This window comes from Lasioglossum baleicum, chromosome 10 (genome assembly GCF_051020765.1).
Source record: "Lasioglossum baleicum chromosome 10, iyLasBale1, whole genome shotgun sequence".
Classification (NCBI taxonomy): domain Eukaryota; kingdom Metazoa; phylum Arthropoda; class Insecta; order Hymenoptera; family Halictidae; genus Lasioglossum; species Lasioglossum baleicum.
In genome coordinates this window covers 170,981-190,019 of record NC_134938.1, presented here as the reverse complement: position 1 = coordinate 190,019, position 19,039 = coordinate 170,981, and the positions used below count along the sequence as shown (strand labels likewise).

Here is a 19,039-nt window from a genome sequence, read left to right as displayed (position 1 = left end):
TGAGATTCGGTTGAACGTATCTCTCCCGTGCGGATAGGAGAGAATAAATATTCGTACCAGTTGCTCAGTGCAAAATAAGTAGTTCCCGGAACGGAGGCTGTTTTTTTTCCTGTTGACGCGTTCATTGCCGTGCCGGTCACCGGTGCCCGGCGACGCCATTGTCAACTGGAGTACCTGATTAAAGGAAAAAACAATTACGCTTGCAATCGCTTCGACGGTACTAATTACACCGTGGAGTTTTCTGCATTTACTGTAAACTTAATAGACAGTGGATTTTATGCATTTATGACAAAAATGAGAATAGGTGTAATTGAAGACATCAAACGAATTTAAAAATAGTAGTTTCGAAAATAAATTTCTATATCGCTCCCGGTTGTTGCAATTCAGTTAGAAAATGTTTATTTTGCATAAAGATGCGCGCCGTCTGCTCATCAAGTATACAGGGGAACGTAAAGAATAACAGAAATTAATTTATTTTGATAGTACTTGCCAGCGAAAGAAATCGTTTTCTTCTATTTTTTACGAAATTGGAGGAATTCTCGTGAAAGTCCACAGGTCACAGGTTCGATTTTCAATCGTTTTATATGTCATTGTTACAAGAAGTTTCTCCTGAAATTTACTTTTTAATATACAATTAATATTTAAATTTCACTTCAATAGAATGTAGTCTGCGTATTTGATGCATTTATGACAAAATTAGGTAGGTGTAAAATTTAAAACAGAGTCTACCATGATTGGAGGAGATATCAATACATTATTTTCAATTGATTGAAACGATAAAGAAATAGGGGTCGTCACGTGTGACTCTTGTTTCTTGAAAATGATACACACAATGTTTACTTTGCGTAAAGATCCGCAGCCTAGTCATTATAGTTTCTGCATAATACGAAACTGGCACAGTAGAGACAACGTAACAGTTACCTACTTGCAAAAAGGCACTATGCATTTTTTCACCTTGCGCAACTAGACCTTCGACGCCAACATATTTTCTCGATTTGCAGATTCTATAAATAATGCGATGCGAATTTTACTCGGATAAAAGCCTATCTAACGACTAGACTGTCCGCCAAACACGTAAAATTTTATATTAAAATATTGTTTTATTGTTACACTATGCACATAATCCCGCGAGACATGATTATTTATGAATTATATTCAGATTTAAAATTTTAATCATTACATACTGACTACTGAGAGACTTATTAAAGAAACTGTCAGCTGTGAGTCAGACTTAGAAAAAGTGGGAAACCAGCGCAGCGTCGTAGGTAATATGTTACTAAAAACCTCCTGCACGAGTATTATGCAATGCTAATTTCTAAAACTCTCATTTACGGTTCAAATATTTCGTATCTGAATGAAGAACTCGGAAGAAAATCACAGTTGTACAGCTGTTCACTTAGTTGCAGAAAACACTAGTTTAAAGCAATATGTCAATTTTCGTATAACAATAATAATCTCAAGCACAAAGGAAAATAAAACTGAGCAACTTCAAATAAATTGATATGAGAAAATTGGATTTGCGCCGATTGGCTTCGGAGCATTTCAAATATTCTTTCAATCAGATTGAATCGAAGTCGATCTTGATGTTGTAGGAGGGTAACTTCACATAAGTCAGTGTTGAAACAATGTCTTTATTTAACCAAGTATGTACTTTCATAACGGCGCGTGCTCGACGGCGAGATTCAGCCCTCTTTATAGTGAAACACAGTCACCGAAATCGACCAATCACAGATCGGTTTTTGGCGGTTGCCGCACCACGGTGACGGGATCGACGGTCTTCCCGTGAAACCGTCGGATCCTTTGGTCGGCACCTACGTCGCGTCGCGTACAGAGGCGGCGCGGTGTGTCGCCGCCGCGTGCCGCTCTCGTACACAGTACATACACAGACACACACACACCCGTGCGTGTCCCTACAATGTGGAAGTTTATTCGTAACGTAACAATTACGCCATCGTATTCTTCTGAATTTTAATTACGAATTACAGTTGATTTCTGCGTTACAACGAAGATATTCCCGTGTTTCTCGCGATAATGATTTACAGCGGATCTAAAATTCTAGCAGTTTCGCACGATTAAAATTGACAATGATTTCCGGCTTGGCAAAGGTTAACGCCTTCGGGATAGTCTTCAACGTTTTATCGGCGGTCTGACCCAGGTGCCGTTGTTTTTTCATGTTAATCCGCGGAACGTTTGCATATGCACGACGGGGATCGCGTTTCGTTGAAAAGCGAACACGCTGTCACGTGTAATAACGAGAATTTGAATGGACTTGTCCGCGTGTACCTTGCCACTAGTGTGCTCCGGAGCATGGCCTGGTCGATAATCTGACTTCACTTCCGTAATAGGAGGTAATAAGTGTCTAATTTACACCGAAGACCCCCCGTAACAATACGTCACGGTGATGGTAAATCAATGGCGCGTGACCCAATTCTGCGTGCTATATGTGGAGCGTTCCGGAAAGAAACGACAATATTCTCCGAACAGATTCAATTCAATGGTGCTCTTACTTATCGGATCCGGCAGTCTTGATCCAAGTCGGATCCTCCGTGCTTCGACATACAGTCAGAGTTCGGCAAAAATTTTATTTAAATAACAATTTCGAATAAAGTGGGTTTAAAACCCACTTGGAAAAAAACCCACTTTATTCGAAATCTTTATTTAAATAAAATTTTTGCCCAACTCTGTGTCGCGCCATAGAAGTTTTCACTTCGGTCGTGTCCGGTCTTATGTGCGCGCAGTATTATTTTTGCGGGCAAACAATAATTCGAGGAACGTTCGTTCCCATGAGAAAGTTCCCTCGTTACTCGTAATCGCCGCTTTATTTTTGTTACTTTTCGCTTGCTGCCAGGGATTTCACGTGAAATGTTGTCCAACTCTGTCCATAAATTGCGGATATATCTCGTGACTATAACTTTGACCGTGTTCCTCGGCGAATTTCGTTCTTGACCGTATCCTTGAGCCAACAACGTTCGTGAATTTCGATCTTGACCGTCACTCCGACCGACAGACTCTTATGCATCTTGGTCTTGACGTAACCGAATCTCTTAGGAATTTTTGTGTTTTCGTAACCTAATCTCTCCAGAATTTACGTCTCGCTCGCAGCTGAATCCCTAAAAAATATTCTCGTATCCGGTCCGCATTCATTTCGGTACAGACTTCGTCCCAGCTGATGGAACTCTGAGGTAATTTATATTTGTGGAACTTGTATTTGTTTTTAATTAAAAAATAAGAAATTAAATAGAGGAAGAACTATAAATACATATAAAAACCCGTTCCATTTATATTTTTCCTTCTCTAATGTCAAGTCACACTCGACAAAGGAGTGCAAAGGGTTAAGTTTTAATTACTTGCATAATTACAATCTCAATAGTGTAAATTTAGTGTTTGAAGCATAAATGAAGATGTCGACTACACTAGCAAATATTTATTTTTGATTGTAGCTGTTATATATATATATATATATATATATATATATATATATATATATATATATATATATATATATATATATTAAAGGTTGACTTTCAAAATGGACTTTAAGAATGTAATGTTTAGACAGCGGGTCTTTATACAAAATAAAAATGTTCTACCCGATTTGCAATCAACTGGAGCGACATAGAAATTTATTTTCTCTCTTAATATGTTGAATGGGTTGAAAATAATTGTGTAACAGGTGTATAGAGATGATGTATCGAATTATTTAAATCCACAAATACATAGTTATATCCTCAATAGTTGCACATTAAATAACGATTAGCATAACGCGGCCCCAATAGTTCACTCGGGGGTTAATGTTTCGTGCCGATGGATGACGTTGATAAAGCCAAGTGGAAATCGAGAGAATTTTCAGAACGTCGCGTCGGTGATAGTTGAATCAGCTGTACGATCGACAGTTACGTTGTCACGGTTTGCTTTTTCTCTGTTTCTGTCGGATACATACATTGTTTTAACAAGCAATAAACACGAGCCCGCATCACGCGACTCGATGGTATCGATTCAAAGTGCATCGACACAGTCTTATGCAATAGCAATCGCAATTGCAGCAGCACGTAGGTATATCGTTGTGCATCCTAATTTACGTACCCGTTTCTCCACTGAAAATAGATAAGAGAGCGTTGGAGTCGTCATATACACGGATGAATTTTCAAAAGTCATGCTCCGCGTGCTAGGCGCGTTTTAGAATTGCAAACGAGAACCTTGGGCGTGAACCATTTCCATTTGAAAGAGTTGTGCTTCTCACTTTCTACGACCTTTTTGTCTGTGGATGCTCGATCGTTCCATAAAATCGTTTGAAAAGACAATGGCTGATCAATTACGTTGAATATGAAACTACATAAAACATTGACGCGAGACAGTATTAATCCAGCGAACAACACTTTGTTGTTTTTAATTATATTTTTATGAAATCTCGATGAATACATTCGTGACATTTTTCTGAGTGAAACGAGACCAAACACGATACAATTCGGAGCATGTTTGCTTGTTCACTGGAAGATAGGTAATATATTGTAGAATCAATTATCAGCATACAATATATGTAGAACAGAACTACAGAAATATATACATATATTAAATCTTCACCTACGTGTGGAATGAACCGTTTTCGTCTGAAACGTCGGTTCGGATAATCGAGGTTCTAATGAATCGTTAATTGAACAAGGAAATATGCTCTGAATCCTGTCGTGTTTGGTCCCTTATTAAGCAGAAAAGTATCAGGAACATGTTGGCAAATGGTCTATAAAAAAATAATCAAAAACAGAAAGGTGTCAAAAAGAAAAATTGAAAAGAAAAGCTGAACGAATACAATCTTTTATTCAAGAAGGACATGTTTTGTTCATCTGTCCTTTACATATTTTTTGTGTAGGATAAAATCCACTGTAAATAAATAGAACGTGCAAAAAATGGAGTCCTTATCGATTAATTTGGCGTGTAAGAAGAGTCGATGTTTCAGAAGAATCACAGTCGTCGCTTGTAACGTTCGTGTAACTATTACCGCCAAATTCTGCGAACAGTTCTGCAATTATTGGCCGACACGAACCGGAGAAAACCTCGTTACGCTTTCTAAATCGCTTTTTCGACGTTGATTTTTACGACTCCTCTTCTGCTCCGCGCCTCCTGTGGCTAATGAGCGATTCATGTATCGTGTTTAATATCGTTTATTATCGATCTCACACACTGAAATTCCTCCAGCGTCACGTTCCGGCTACATACATTTTCATGAGCTTTCAAATCCAATGAAAATTCATCTTTACATATTCCTTTTGTACGCACAATAACCGACAAAATAACCGCACGTAATAAACAACTTTTATTGCGGATTCATTTTTCCTTGTGATATGTCGGTTCCACTATCTTCTCATTCTCGCATCCTACTTTTCTTTTTTCTTCTTTAAATGATTTACCAGGATATTACACGACTGGCTGATCTACGGTGCTCCCAATGAAAATTGATTTACCGAGACGGCAGCAAACACGAAAGTCTATTACTCGACTTCTCTTGTCCTGTTTATCAACGGGCCTGATAGCGTACCAACACTTTTCCTCGTGAAAATATCACTTCTCTGTGGATTCCTCTTCGAATTTCTTTCTAAATCGGCAAATCGAAAATTCTGTACGCTTTATTATTCTGAAACACAGTGAACCACAGTACATATGTAGTATTCGGACACGTTTAAAAGGACGATAACTTTTTTAATACCAGATCATACGACTTGGATATTTCTTGAGAAGTTAGAGCAATTAGTTTACTATGCAAGACGTAAAAAATTTTTTGAAAAATTGCAATCGATAGGGATTACAGAGGAAATGCTAGAAGTTGTTGTTTACAACTTTTTTATGGGGACCTAAAAAAGTTAATATAGAATGCAATTATTCTAGGTCAGAAGAAATGTTAAATTTTCATTTATAATTTTCAATAAAAGTAAGTTATATGTATGCATTCATGCACGATCGATTCACACAGTTCTTAGTTTGCATAGAAATCCGCAGTCTAATGATAAATACTTGAAAAATATTCGTTGACATGAGACATATGACGTGTATGACATTCTACTAAATACACTATTCAGCAAAATTAAATGATTACTACATTATTAGACGGTGGATCTCTATGCAAAACATACAAGCCAAATAGAATTTTCTTTCGCCTTTTAATTATCTTGTTATGCTGAAAACGTGTTACACTTTTGTTAACACTAAAGTACATTTGCGATTGTTCGACACGGTTTTATTGTACTTTAAACAAAGACCGTGCTGTTGGCATAAAAATATCTCTCGATTGTCGGGCTTGTACCTCGTGTGTGATCAACGTGTGTGTCGAATGTAGGTTTCTAATGTGTGTTCGGTGCGTGTGTAGTATGTGTGTCTATATGTAGTCTGCGTTTAGTGTGTTTAGAAACGATGTATGTAGTATGTAGTATGTCTCCGCTGCCTTATCATTTGTACTTTGAGTTATTCTAATGCCGACGACACACTTTTCATTGAGAATACAATAACACCGCGACAAAGTTGCGGATCAACTGTTGAGAAATCATCATGAAAAGGAATCTTTCTTTAAATAATTCTCTTTATACAATCGCATCGACGCGACGCACCCATTTATGGTACCCATATGAATTAAAATTCATACCCATGAAATTTAAAAAATCATAGAGAATGTTTAATTTTCGAGTTAAAATAGCTCCGAGTGCAAAGGGTTAGAAGATGAACAATTTTTCGGTCACGATTTTGAATTTTTTAAAACTGTAGCAATCGAAAATTTTTATTTTGCATGGAGATCCGCATTTTTCAATTTCGTTGAGCATTTTGCAAGATATTATCCCGTATCAGTGTTTTATTCTTGACTTCTTCCAATTTGTATCATGACGCACAGAGGCAAGACTGCGATTAAACAAGTTTGAATCATACACGAGGTATGTTCTGTTGCGAATTTATAATCCTCGGCTTAAGACAAAGAGCGTAAACCTCGCTCCGCAGCGAGAACCCAGAAAACACCTTGTTTTTTCCAAGTGGTTCGTAAAATAATCATCAACGAAGAGAGATAAGATGATAAGAGCTACAACAACAATGTGCACACTTCGCCTGCGGTTGTATTAGTCACCTACGAATAAAATTAATCTCAGATAGCCGGGGAACGTACGCGTAATCTCGAATTGTTAAAAACTAATTTCCGGAGGTGGACATCGAATAAAAATTTATCTTCTCACGTTATTTTTCTGCACTCGAATCAACGAAAATGAACGAAAAATGATAAGACCTTTTCTGTTGCGTTTGATAAACACGTAAATTTCACATTTTTAAAATTTTTTAGGCATACATTCTTGTAATTGTTGATAAAAATTATCGTATAAAGTACGCAATCATTTGCACGTTACGTAGAGTGCAAATGTATTTTCTCTATTTATGTCTCTATTTACTTCTCTTTTAATTTTGTCTAATAGTATTCGCTATCACGCGCGTGTCGTAAAATTTACATTTTATTCTTAATTCGACAAATAATCATTTCACTTTATTTGGACGATATCAAACGTACATTGGCTGCGACAAAATGTTTGTCAAATTTATGTCTCTCTACACGTTCATGAAATTAATAAAATACTTCGTGGAGATTGACGAAAGAGGAAATTGTGGTTTAGTAGGAAATGTAAGTAAGTTTGAATAGAATGGTGAGCAGAGAAAAAATGTGGGTCGTACATGCGATAATTAACGCACTACATCTGATCGCTGTAACTCTGTGTTTGTCGATTTGTATTTGTCAGTAGGCGATAATGGCGGAGATCGATTGTGTCGGAGTCAACGGGAGAAAGTTTCGTCATTAAATACATCGACGCCGTTTGATGCAATTAGCAGTTGAATAGCCTGTGTGCCCTCTTCCATTGACGATCACTGTTTACGGAACATAAAGTATCGTACAGTCAGACCACCCCTTTTAATTACGGCATAGGTATAATTAGAGTCATTGTTTCGAGGCGCACGGGTTCGTATCAATATATAAAAATATCTCTCGAGTGACAGCTTTTCTCCCGCGGAGAAGCGAGCACGGAAAATTACCAATCGCGAAGGGAAATGTTTTTCTGATCGATTCTACGCGAAAAACCGTTCCCCGTTTCGTCCGACACGCGGGAAAAATCATTACACCCCCCCCCCCTTTATTGCCCGAAAGCACTCGCGCTGGTACAGTTAGTGCAACACTAGATCCGCCGAGCGGTAACAGAGGCACACGTGGTGCTTTATACGATTGATCTCCCACTAACAGCTGTTACGTATTTTATAAAAGAACGCTGCTTTTTTACAACCCCATAATTTTAGAAGCTTATGATTTTTAGAATCTTACGATTTCTAGAATCTTATGATTTTAGAATCTTACGATTTATAAAATCTTATCATGAATAGACTGCAGATTTTATGCATTTATGACGAAAATGACTAGGTGAAATCATGCGAGAATCATCCCGGGCTCGTGTAAAGCCTCTATGTACCACCGTCAATGTCTTCGGTCAGATTTTTCAGAATAATTTCTGTATCGTGTGGAATGATGGAAGAACGGAGAGACCTCGATCTTCCAAAATTCCTCGAATTCGAGCTCTGCTCCGCGTACGCTCAAACAATTTTCCCGAGGATTAAAGTCGAGACATTTTTCCGGCGAAGCACGCGAAAGCAACAAGTAAAACATGAATCATACCCCCGTTGGATATCACGATGATATTTTATCTCTCCGATCGATGGTTATTATTAGACTGCGGATATACATTTCTTCCTTCTCCTAATAATTTTCACACGTTACAAACAATATAACCGTATTCGTAGACTCGTCCGATATTTTCACTATTTTCTTCATAGACGCATAAAATCCGCAGTCTAGTTAATACCCAATTGCGCTGATATTTAATCAACAGTGCCGAGGCAGGAATGCGAGCATAGGGTGAACAAAAAGTCCCCCGGTATCGCCAAAACAATTACGTTATTTTAGTCCAGCGTATATGTATAACTCATCTCGACGGATAACGGACTTATCGAATATTGTATTCGATAAAAATTGGTTAGGCGTATAGCTGGCCTGACCTCGCGGATTCACGCACGCACACAAATATGCGCTAAAGTTAATCAAACAGTACTTCAGATAACGAAACAGGCAGTAAAACGCAGAAACTTCTGTGCGGTTGGTAATTCGTCTTGCATCCGAATGCAATAAAGATATGTATTATACAATCGTTGTAATCTGTTCGTTGATTTGTTGACGTTGACGCGATAAAATGTTATGGTTGCCTTGCATTGCGAACCGGAGTCGCTAGATTAACGCTTTGTGTGTCCCTACTCTACCTTCCCCTTCCAGTGTCGCCAGAAATGACCAAAACTGGTTTTACCTCTCCTCCTTTTTCCCTTCCACTATTCCATTCCAGCACCATGGGCATACTCCAACATCCCCCACTAACAAGTAACACTACCCAACTAATACTCACTGATTTGAACGAAATTTAACGTACTTATTAAATACTGAAAAATATTAAATACGTTTTTCTTTGTTTCGGCTAAGTTTTGCAAACGATTACAACGCTAGTCACTCTGACTACAGGTATTTCCACTGGAAGTTATATCCGGACTAACTTCGAGCAGAATCGTTAGACAGTGGTACCTGACCGCATTTGGTCATCCAACTATCGGTCGTCGCAGAGATGTTCACTTGCAGAGGACAGTAGAACTGTTTCATTTTCCCAGCGAAGTTTACCCCTCGAGATCAAAGAGACACAATGCTAAAAAATCAATGTGCGGTAGAACTTTCTTTTATCCGAACCATTATTGTCAGAACACGCTACACAAGAAAAAGAGAAGAATGGAGTTTTTCGTACAAGTCTCTTCTTGACAAATGTTTATCAAAAATAGAAACTATGAGTAACAGACTTGCGTCAGTACATTTTCAAACATTGACTTCCTCGACAGCTTAAACATCGTTGTCGTAGAATAAATGTCGTTGAATAAATGTCGTTGAATACTAATTTACCGAAAGTAGCTAGATTACCGAGTAAAGCAGGAAACTTCATAATCCAGTAGCTAACTATCGTTATGAAGGGGGTAGACACTTCCAGGATTGCAAGGGTGCGGGATGCGCCTTCTCATTTCTCGATGATGCAAAGATGCAATCGCCCTCGAAAGTCCTATTTTTACGTTGATGAAGTTTAATTTGCATTAATCGGCAGCATGCTGTCGCAGCTTTATGAAAATAGCTATACATATGCGCAGCTTTATGCTTCTGAATAATGCAAATTACGTCTGGTTAACGTAAAAATAGGACTTTTCACGGGGATTGCGGCCTGACTGATAGTTTATCTAGCGCTTTTGACTACTTAAAAACCGCATCTTTGCATTATCGAGAAACGAGAAGGCGCATCCCGCACCCTTGCAATCCTGGAAACGAGAATTAAGGGCACAGGCTTGATTTCCTTAAAATCAGGAGCAACGGGACCACGTTCGTCCAAGATAAAGAGAAAAACAGATAGTTCTTTCGCAATATCGAAAGTTTCGTTCTTCCTCTAACGTCACTTGCTCCTGGGAGCAATCCGGAGCGCTTCCGAAAACAAAGAACAGTTGTTGACCGTGCTTGTCCTAATGTAAAGCCAGAATCATTTCTGCTACTCGTGGTTACAGTTTCCTGCATATCCTAAAGCAATTAAGGCCACAGGCTTGGTTTCTTTGGAATCGAGTACAACGGAACCACGTTCGTCCAAGATAAAGAGAAAACTAGACAGATAGTCCTTTCGCAATGTCGAAAGTTTCGTGCTTCGTCTGACGTCACTTGCCCCTGGGAATAATACGGAGCGCTCCCAAGAGCAAAAACTACTCGTCGGCCACGCCTACGCTACAATAGAGAAATTAACATTGAATTTACGGTCACGGACACGTGTATCGGCGCAGGTTGCTTTTAATTATACTGGGTGAACAATGTAACTTGACCACCTGGAACAGCTCACTTATTTTCGATGATAAGATAAAATGTAACAGGAGATTATTAAGTAACAGCAAGCGACAAGGTTACTCGAGAATGTGTTTTGCGATTTGAAGGTCACCGATGTGTGTTTGAACGAGAGTGTTTATGTATACTTGAAATATTTCGATCATCGTGGCGTAATGGCTGAAATCCTGGCTAATTCAATGACCTCCAATAACATAACATTTGCACATACTTAATTATTACTTAACGTTGAGAAAAATTTGTTGCTTGTCATAACATTTGCCTTTTCATAATAATGTTTTCTTGAACATTCTTTCGTGTCATCAGAAAACCATTTAGCTCCCGTGTCTTGCAATTGATGCACGATCACAGATCACCCTTAGAGGTATGTGTACTCCTGTTTGCGTAGAAACCAAGGGCAACATAACCACGCCCACTCAAAGAAGCCTACACAGAGAAAACGAGTGGAAGCTGATCTTGTTGCGAAGCTCTTTCCTCCGTCAATGTCATTTGCTCCCAGCGGCGATTCAAAGTGCTCCCAAGAGCAAAGAGCGTTTGTTATCCATCTAGAAGTGAGCAAACATCTCGGATAGAATTTCCAACATAACCTGATTATATTCATATGCCACAAATGTATAAATATCCTCAGACGAGATCATAATCTTAGATTGCCCCGTGAGGCACTGTCCTGGCCCCGTATAGAGAGCACCCTGACCACGCCCACCCAGAGAGAAAGAACGAGTTAGCTAATGTCACTGAAAAGTTTCCTCTTTCACCAATGTCGTTTGCCCCCGGGGACAATCTAGAGTGCTCCCAAGAGCAAAGAAAGACCGTTTCTTATCCATCCCAGCGCTACTAGAAATGAACGAACGTCCCAGATAGTATTCCTCCTAATGAGATTGGTGTTTGTTCATATTTCAGAGAGACGACACGAGTCTGCTCGCTCAGTTTTTCTACGCTGACGAGGCGCTGAACGCGGTCGCCTGTGAATTAGACTCCTTCGACGGCCGGCAAGAACCGGAGAGATGCACCACGCTGGTGAATCAGCTGCGCCATTGTCAGGACAAGGTTCTGACGATCTGTAGTCAGATAATGGACGAGCTGATCCCGGAGAGCAGGGCGAACAGGGATTTCAGGGTGAAGTTTCCGGACGACGTGATGCAGGAGAACCTCGCAGGACAATTGTGGTTCGGCGCGGAATGCCTGGCAGCCGGCTCCTCCATCATGAACAGGGAAGCGGAAAGTTCAGCCATGAGGCCGTTGGCGAAAGCTCTGACAAAGTCGCTGGATATCGTCAGGAATTTGCTCAGGGAGCACGCGCTCAAAGGTCACATGAACCTGAAGGTATTTATCTCCTCTTGTCGCCAGAACCATTCGCCTGTCAATCCTTCTTGCTTGCCTACGTCCACAAGAATGATAATGCTCGATAGTCTCCGAACAGTTCCTTCCTGCAATTGCAGTTTCTGAAATTCAGCGCTTTCGTTGTGTCGATCCTGATGGAGACAATTTTTTATTTAAAGTCTGCTCAAAAGTATAGCCAGTTGAAACAGTCTTTTACTCTAATAGCTTCAACAATTTTTCGTATTCTCGATATTTTGAAATGTCACTTAATTTCGAATAGCTTTCAAAATCTGTGCTTTATTGTTTTCTTTATCTGTTAAGTTTCGTTCGTTTTCTTAAATCCTTCGCTACTATGAATTAGTGTCAAGTGTTAGGTAAATGGTAAATTGTTTCCTTGTTCTACCATTGTATTTTGAATATTTGTCGTGGACACAGAAGTAAGGTTTCAGAGTGAATTGGTGTTTCTTTAAACGTTTAAATAACTGTTGCGATGACATTAATTCGTTGTTATCAGATTTATGTTGGAAAGAATTTGGCGAAAGCTGCTTCTGGCAGCAACTAATTTCACGTGCGGGTGTAACGCAGTAGTGTGTCGTTAAATAAAAAACCACTGGGTCACACAATCTTGCACGGTCCCCGAGTTCTGGCAATATGGAATCATTCCAGCGAAACAAAAGGAAATAATTGAGGATGCCAGCTTCAGAGTCGTGGAAATTTTTTTTTATTTTAATATTGCAAAGGCTACTTTCCGTTGAAACGAACGTTGTGGTTTACGGTGTTCAACATGAAACTTTTGATGTTTTAAAACAGAATACAAAAAGAAATTTTTGTTCTTTCAATCCATCGCAATGGTTTCTTTGATCACAGTACAAGTGTCGCGACAAGTACCTTCTCGTTTGTTTATGTCTAGAACGTCGTTTGCTATACATTGTTTAACAAAATAGAAAGGGAAGCGGCGTTGCCAAATGGCGATAATCTAAATAAAGTAATTTACGTTTCACCGAATTCTTCGAAACGGCGATCCATAAAAGCGAAAGAGAACACAGTGAAAGGTGAAATAGAAAATCAATGGCAATGTACATATGTATGTACATACATACGGTGGTAGTATAGTTGAACCTCGATACGTAACTCGAAAACCTCTAAAGATAATCATTTTATTTATTTTTTCCGCTTTGGCTGCTACGGCGGTCACATCATCCAAAATCAATTTTTATTACAATTTCTTCAGTAACCTCTGCTAGTGTTTCCAAGTTGTAAAGAAGTTACTAAAAGTTATTGCTACAATGAATCTGTTCTATTTTTACATTATGAAATAAGCACTTGCAATTTTATGCGACTTTCATGGCCGCTAAACATGGCGTTAAATTTTCGTTTGCACTCCTTTGTCGAGTGTGACTCGACATCGGAGAAAGAAAAACCTAAACGAAACGGGTTTTTATATAGTATGTATTTGGTTCTTCCTTAATTTTTTTTAAAATTTGGTTTATTTTTTAGTTAAAAGCAAATGTAAGTTCCACAAATATGAATTACGTACAAAGTTCGAGTAATATCTAATATGATTAGTAAACAAAAATGTATTTGGTTCTTCTTTTATTTCTTTAGTTGCCTTATTTTTTTTTAGTTAAAAACAAATATAAGTTACAACAAAGTTTGAGTAATATCTAATATGATCAGTAAACAAAAATGTATTTGGTTCTTCCTTTCTTTCTTTGTCTTATTTTTTAGTTAAAAGCAAATGTACGTTCCACAAATATAAATTACAACAAAGTTTGAGTAATATCTAGTATAATTAGTAAACAAAAATGGTATTTGGTTCTTCCTTTATTTCTTTGTCCTATTTTTTTGTTAAAACCAAATATAAGTCTCGCAAATATGAATTACAACGCAGTTTGAGTAATATCTGATATAATAAGTAAACAAAAATGTTTAAAATAAATAGCAGTCAAGGAACTGCCCTTTGAAGTAAATTTCAAATGAAACACTTAAAATAGTAGGGAGTTGTTGGCAAGAAAATTGAAAAGTAATTCGGAGTGCGAAGGGTTAAACCGCGTTTTGTAAGAAATCTCGAAACTTCGATATGTATGTGCATAACTGGATGATTCGCGGTGTTCCCTCGCAATTCGAGTTACATACCGAGGTTCAACGGTATGCAATTTGGAACAGTGGCCAACTAACTTTTCTATTCGTAGTACCTTTTTCAGACGCAAAACCCGCTGGACCCGTTGTTGGAGAAGCTGATCGAGTCGTTGAAGATCTTCGACCGGCTGTTCTCTGATTTCGAGCTGTGCTACGTCGGCGCCATGGTACCGGTGAAATCGACCAAGGAGTACGAGCAACAGGAACTCGTGTGCGTTTTATTTTCGGAGACGCTGCAGAGAGCTCTCGAACGCGGGTTGCTCAGCCAAGCCGACGTGGATAATTACGAGCCAGCCCTGATGTTTACTATTCCCCGTTTGGCGATTGTTTCTGGTCTCTTGGCTCCGCCTGGAGGCCCGCTGTGCCTCAAATCACCTGACAACATTAGCGAAATGTTTAGACCGTTTAAGGTAAGCCATTGAACGGCCCTAGTTAGCTAGCCAATGGCCGATTAGGATAAATTGGGGAGCGACGGTCCACTTTTCTTCAAAACGTCTCGACGTTCGTTCCGAATCAATTTATACACAATCTGTTCTATTTCAAGTTCCATTCACAAATGGTTTCCCAAAACAGAGTTCACATATTTGAAGCACATAATGCCTCGATTAGAACCTACCCTGTTTTGGGCGAGAATTCTATTCGAGATCCGATCCTCGAAAATGTCAAGATTCCCGAGGAGTGAACAGTTTAGAAAATAAGTAGTACATTGAACCGCAACGGCAGTATCGAACGAGGATCGTATTGGTTTCAGACGCTGCTTCTAAAAATCCGCGAGCTTCTATGGACGTTGAATAATCGCGAGCTGTATATGCTTGAGAAACTGTTATGCTCGAACGAAGAGCCGTCGGGTCCTATCACGCATTCGTCGAGGTCCGCGTGCCAGGACATACCGGACCTGGAGGAGTTCGTTCACAATTTTTATACCGGTTATCCGAACTGCAAAGACTTCATCGTAGATTTTTACACAGTGACGAGGAACACGGGAAACAATATGGACGAGGTGGCGAACGACGTGGTTGAAGCATTATCGGAGGAATGCGAGAACAGCGATCGTTTGCCGGAGATGAGGTGCGACCAACAAGACGAACAGAGCGATAGGCGCGCCGCGGCTGCTAGGATGAACGACGCCGAGCACGAGCCTAATCGCGTGAACATGTCCGTCGCGAAGAGGTGCGAGGAGAGTAGTGCAAGGTGTAACGGTGGCTCGAGAACATCCAGTGAACGGGAAAGTGTCTGTGACGAAGTGCAATACAACGCGAAGAGGGCTTGCAAATCGAAGAAGAACATAGATCGGCGGTCCTCCGACGAGGGTCTTTACTCGACAATGGAAGAGGATAACGCGGATTCGGTCGATCTGCCGGTGCACTTACCCCCGATACCAGCTAGCTTCGAGAACACGGCGTCCATCGTCGACGAGACGCAGTTGAGCGAACAGCAGCAGAACGATTTCATGACCTCGGACATCTCCGAGATCCTGGACGGCTCGGAGAACATCGAGATCCCGCAGACTCAGTACCTTCTGAACCAGGTGTCCCACGAGAACAACGTGTCCGGCGAGACCATGCACATTCAGAACTCCCTTCCGGATCTCGACTCGAAGAAGCTGATCTCCGAGGCGAACAAGACCCTGTCCAACCTCCTGTTGGACAGCGACTGTCAGAACGAGATCTCCGAGCAAACGGACTCCGGAATCTGCACGGTCCTATCCTCCGAGAACACCAGCCTCTACGACAAGAGTCCCGAAGAGAAGAAGACGTTCGCGAACGAGATCCAGCAGGACGATCAAACGCTCGCCGACGAGGACACGCAAGAGAACACCAGTTATTCCTGCTCGAACCTGAACTCGCCAAAGAGGAAAAGCTCCACGATCTCGGAGAGCTCTTGCGTGTGCAACTTGCGGAGCGTGAAACCGGTCCCCCCGTCGATGGACCATTCGATCGAGGTGCACAATTTGCAGCCGCCGGCCAGCACCGAAGCCGCGAAAAACATTCCAAGGATATCGTCGAACTTCGACGGCACCAACGAGGAGTTCGTCGGGGTGGCGTACGGGAACGGACAGATCGCCGTGTGCGACTCGAACCAGTCCAGCTTCCAGATCAACTACACGGAGAACTGGGAGAACCTGAACCTGAACATCGACGCGTCGACGTCCCGCCGGGAGTTCTGGTGCGACCTGAAGTGCGAGAACTGTCCATCCACGTCGCAGAGCATCGGCAAGATCGGGACGAAGATCGAGCAGTACGCGCAGGAGAAGATCGTGTCGCGGAAGATGCGGGACGAGAAGCAGAAGCGGAGGCACCACCGCAGACACGAGAGGAGCATGATCCACGCCGGGACGCAGGAGACTAGGACGTCCAACTTCCCGAGCGTGTACTGCGCGACCAGCACCGAGAGCTCCAGGTCGAACTCGACGGATCGATGTCTGAACCCTAGGCTGGTCAATTACGGCGCTAGTTTGCATCCCAGCCTGAACACCAGGCAAATGCCGAACTTCGGCAGCCACAGTCCGCACGCTAGTCCGAGGATGCAGCACTTCGAACCCCGCTCCAACGGACTCAGGACCAGCAGCATCGCCCAGAGGACGCAGAGGAACCTGTCGCCGCAGAACAGAAAGCTCCTGGACCACAGGAGATCCAGGTCCGAGCAGATCAGCAGGATGAAGCGGAGGGACGCGGAGAAAAGGGACAAGTACGAGCATAGGGATCATCCTCGCTATGAACAGACCAAGAGGAAACTGGGTAGCAGGAGACCTAGCGAACTGATGAACGACGGTTTGGGACCAAGGACCGACAAGAGTGGATTGGTGGCGGGGCCAGTCTTACCGGTGATGCCGCAAAACGTTCCTTACGCAGTCCAGAGCGCGATCAAAGACAATAATACACAGAGGACCGCTCGGCCGATAAGACTGGTCAACGCGACCAACGTTTCTGCCGCGCAGTCGTTCAATTCGGATCACTCGCTGATTCACAAGCCGGATGTCGGCTCGAGCTCCAGCGGTTCCAGCTGTTACGATTCCAGCTCCGAAACCAGCGAGTTCCAGAGCGACTGCCAGGACGACGAGGAGATCGCGCTAGCGATGCAGGCCGCGGAGATCGCGAACAGGAATCAGATTCGGGCCAAGTTTCGGTAAAATGATCCTTTACATATTTGACAAGGGATTTCCTCGAGGTCATTTCAAGTAACACGTTTTCGTAAAGTTACTTCGGATCATCTCGGGAATCATCTATTTTAACTTAACATGTTCCGTGCCACGCGTACCACCGATGGTACACGTCAAACTATCCAAGTATAAGTACACGTGAAACGATAAAGGATCACTTGTGCGAACCCGACAAAATTGCTCCCACTTCACTACGTGATTATAACTCCGTTAAAAAATTGCCGTATCGGTATCGAAAATTCGTTAAACATGTAGAATTTCAAGAAAATGTGGTTCCTCCAGTACCACGCGCGGAAAAAATTTTTTTTAACATGCTATATCATTTCCCGTAGATTCTTTCACGCTGATTTCAAATCTGGTCTCAAAATTTGTCTACGACCTAAGGATTTTGCAAGAAACCATTTTTGACGGAGTTATGATCACGTAAAGTGGGAGCAATTTTTCGGGTTCGCACGAGTGATCCCTTAATTCTTTCGAGAAGTGTAGTAAAGTACGTTGCATTATTGCAGGTCGTCGGAGGATCTCGTTCATCGTCTGTTCGTGTGCATAGCCGGTGTGGCGGATCAGTTGCAGACGAACTTTGCCTCGGATTTGCGGAATATCTTGAAGTGCGTGTTCCTGATGAACAGTAGTCAAGCCGTGGAGGACAACGAGGTGAAGGAGGAAGTTTTAACGACGGAAGACCAGCTAGCGAATCCTATAAACGATACGGGTACTGATCACGAACGGCAAGACTCGTTGCAGGAGTATGAAGACGAACTGGAAGACACCACTGCGACGAACAGCCAAAACACAAGTACGTCTTGTCCGGTTAAACGACTGCAATGATCAATCTGGTGTTATTCGTTTTGTAAACATTCCTAACTACAGGGATACTCGTGTATTATTGATTAATTCGGATAATCGAGGTTATCCTGCATCATATATGGGTCATTTTATGCCAAATCGATCACTTTTTGCAGGCACCATCGTCGATTTTGTTCTAAATGAAATATGTTGTAGTCCATGTGAAATTAGGGGGGGGGGGGTTAAGTCATCATTCTGCCGATTTCGAATTTTTTTAGAAATGGCAGGCCTTCAAAGTTTTCAATTTTTGCCCATTTTGGCGAAAACAGGCCTCACTTACGAATTTTTATCTCGGGAACTGTTTGTCCGATTGAGCTACATTTTTTTTTGTTTTATTCGGAAAGGATTGGGCTAGTACGAAATAATTTTTTCAACCTCGATAATCAACTTTATAACGCCGAGAAATTTAAACAACTTTTTTGTTTACGTTTTTTCGATGAGGGGCCAGAGTGATTTAAATTTTGAAAATATAAAGTTATAAAGTTGATTGTCGAGGTTGAAAAAATTATTTCGTAATAGCCCAATCCTTTCCGAATAAAAAAAAAGAAAATGTAGCTCAATCGGACAAACAGTTCCCGAGATAAAAATTCGTAAGTGAGGCCTGTTTT

General features: G+C 41.2%; 1 protein-coding gene across 5 annotated transcripts in view; it reads left to right on the top strand.

Annotated features, from left to right (window-relative positions):
* The window catches only part of LOC143213008 (lateral signaling target protein 2 homolog), a 62,674-nt gene that overhangs the window by 30,098 nt on the left and 13,537 nt on the right, over window positions 1–19,039 (top strand). For 4 of the 5 annotated variants that reach the window (XR_013009842.1, XM_076432428.1, XM_076432426.1 and 1 more), the window contains exons 2-5: window positions 11,867–12,289; window positions 14,479–14,835; window positions 15,177–17,551; window positions 18,095–18,381. Coding sequence is in view for 4 of the 5 variants with exons in the window: in XM_076432428.1 (XP_076288543.1) it covers window positions 11,867–12,289; window positions 14,479–14,835; window positions 15,177–17,551; window positions 18,095–18,381 (3,442 nt within the window). In the remaining variant the exon portion in view is untranslated. The remainder of the gene's footprint in view (window positions 1–11,866; window positions 12,290–14,478; window positions 14,836–15,176; window positions 17,552–18,094; window positions 18,382–19,039) is intronic. The other variant, XM_076432430.1, reaches the window with a different exon arrangement.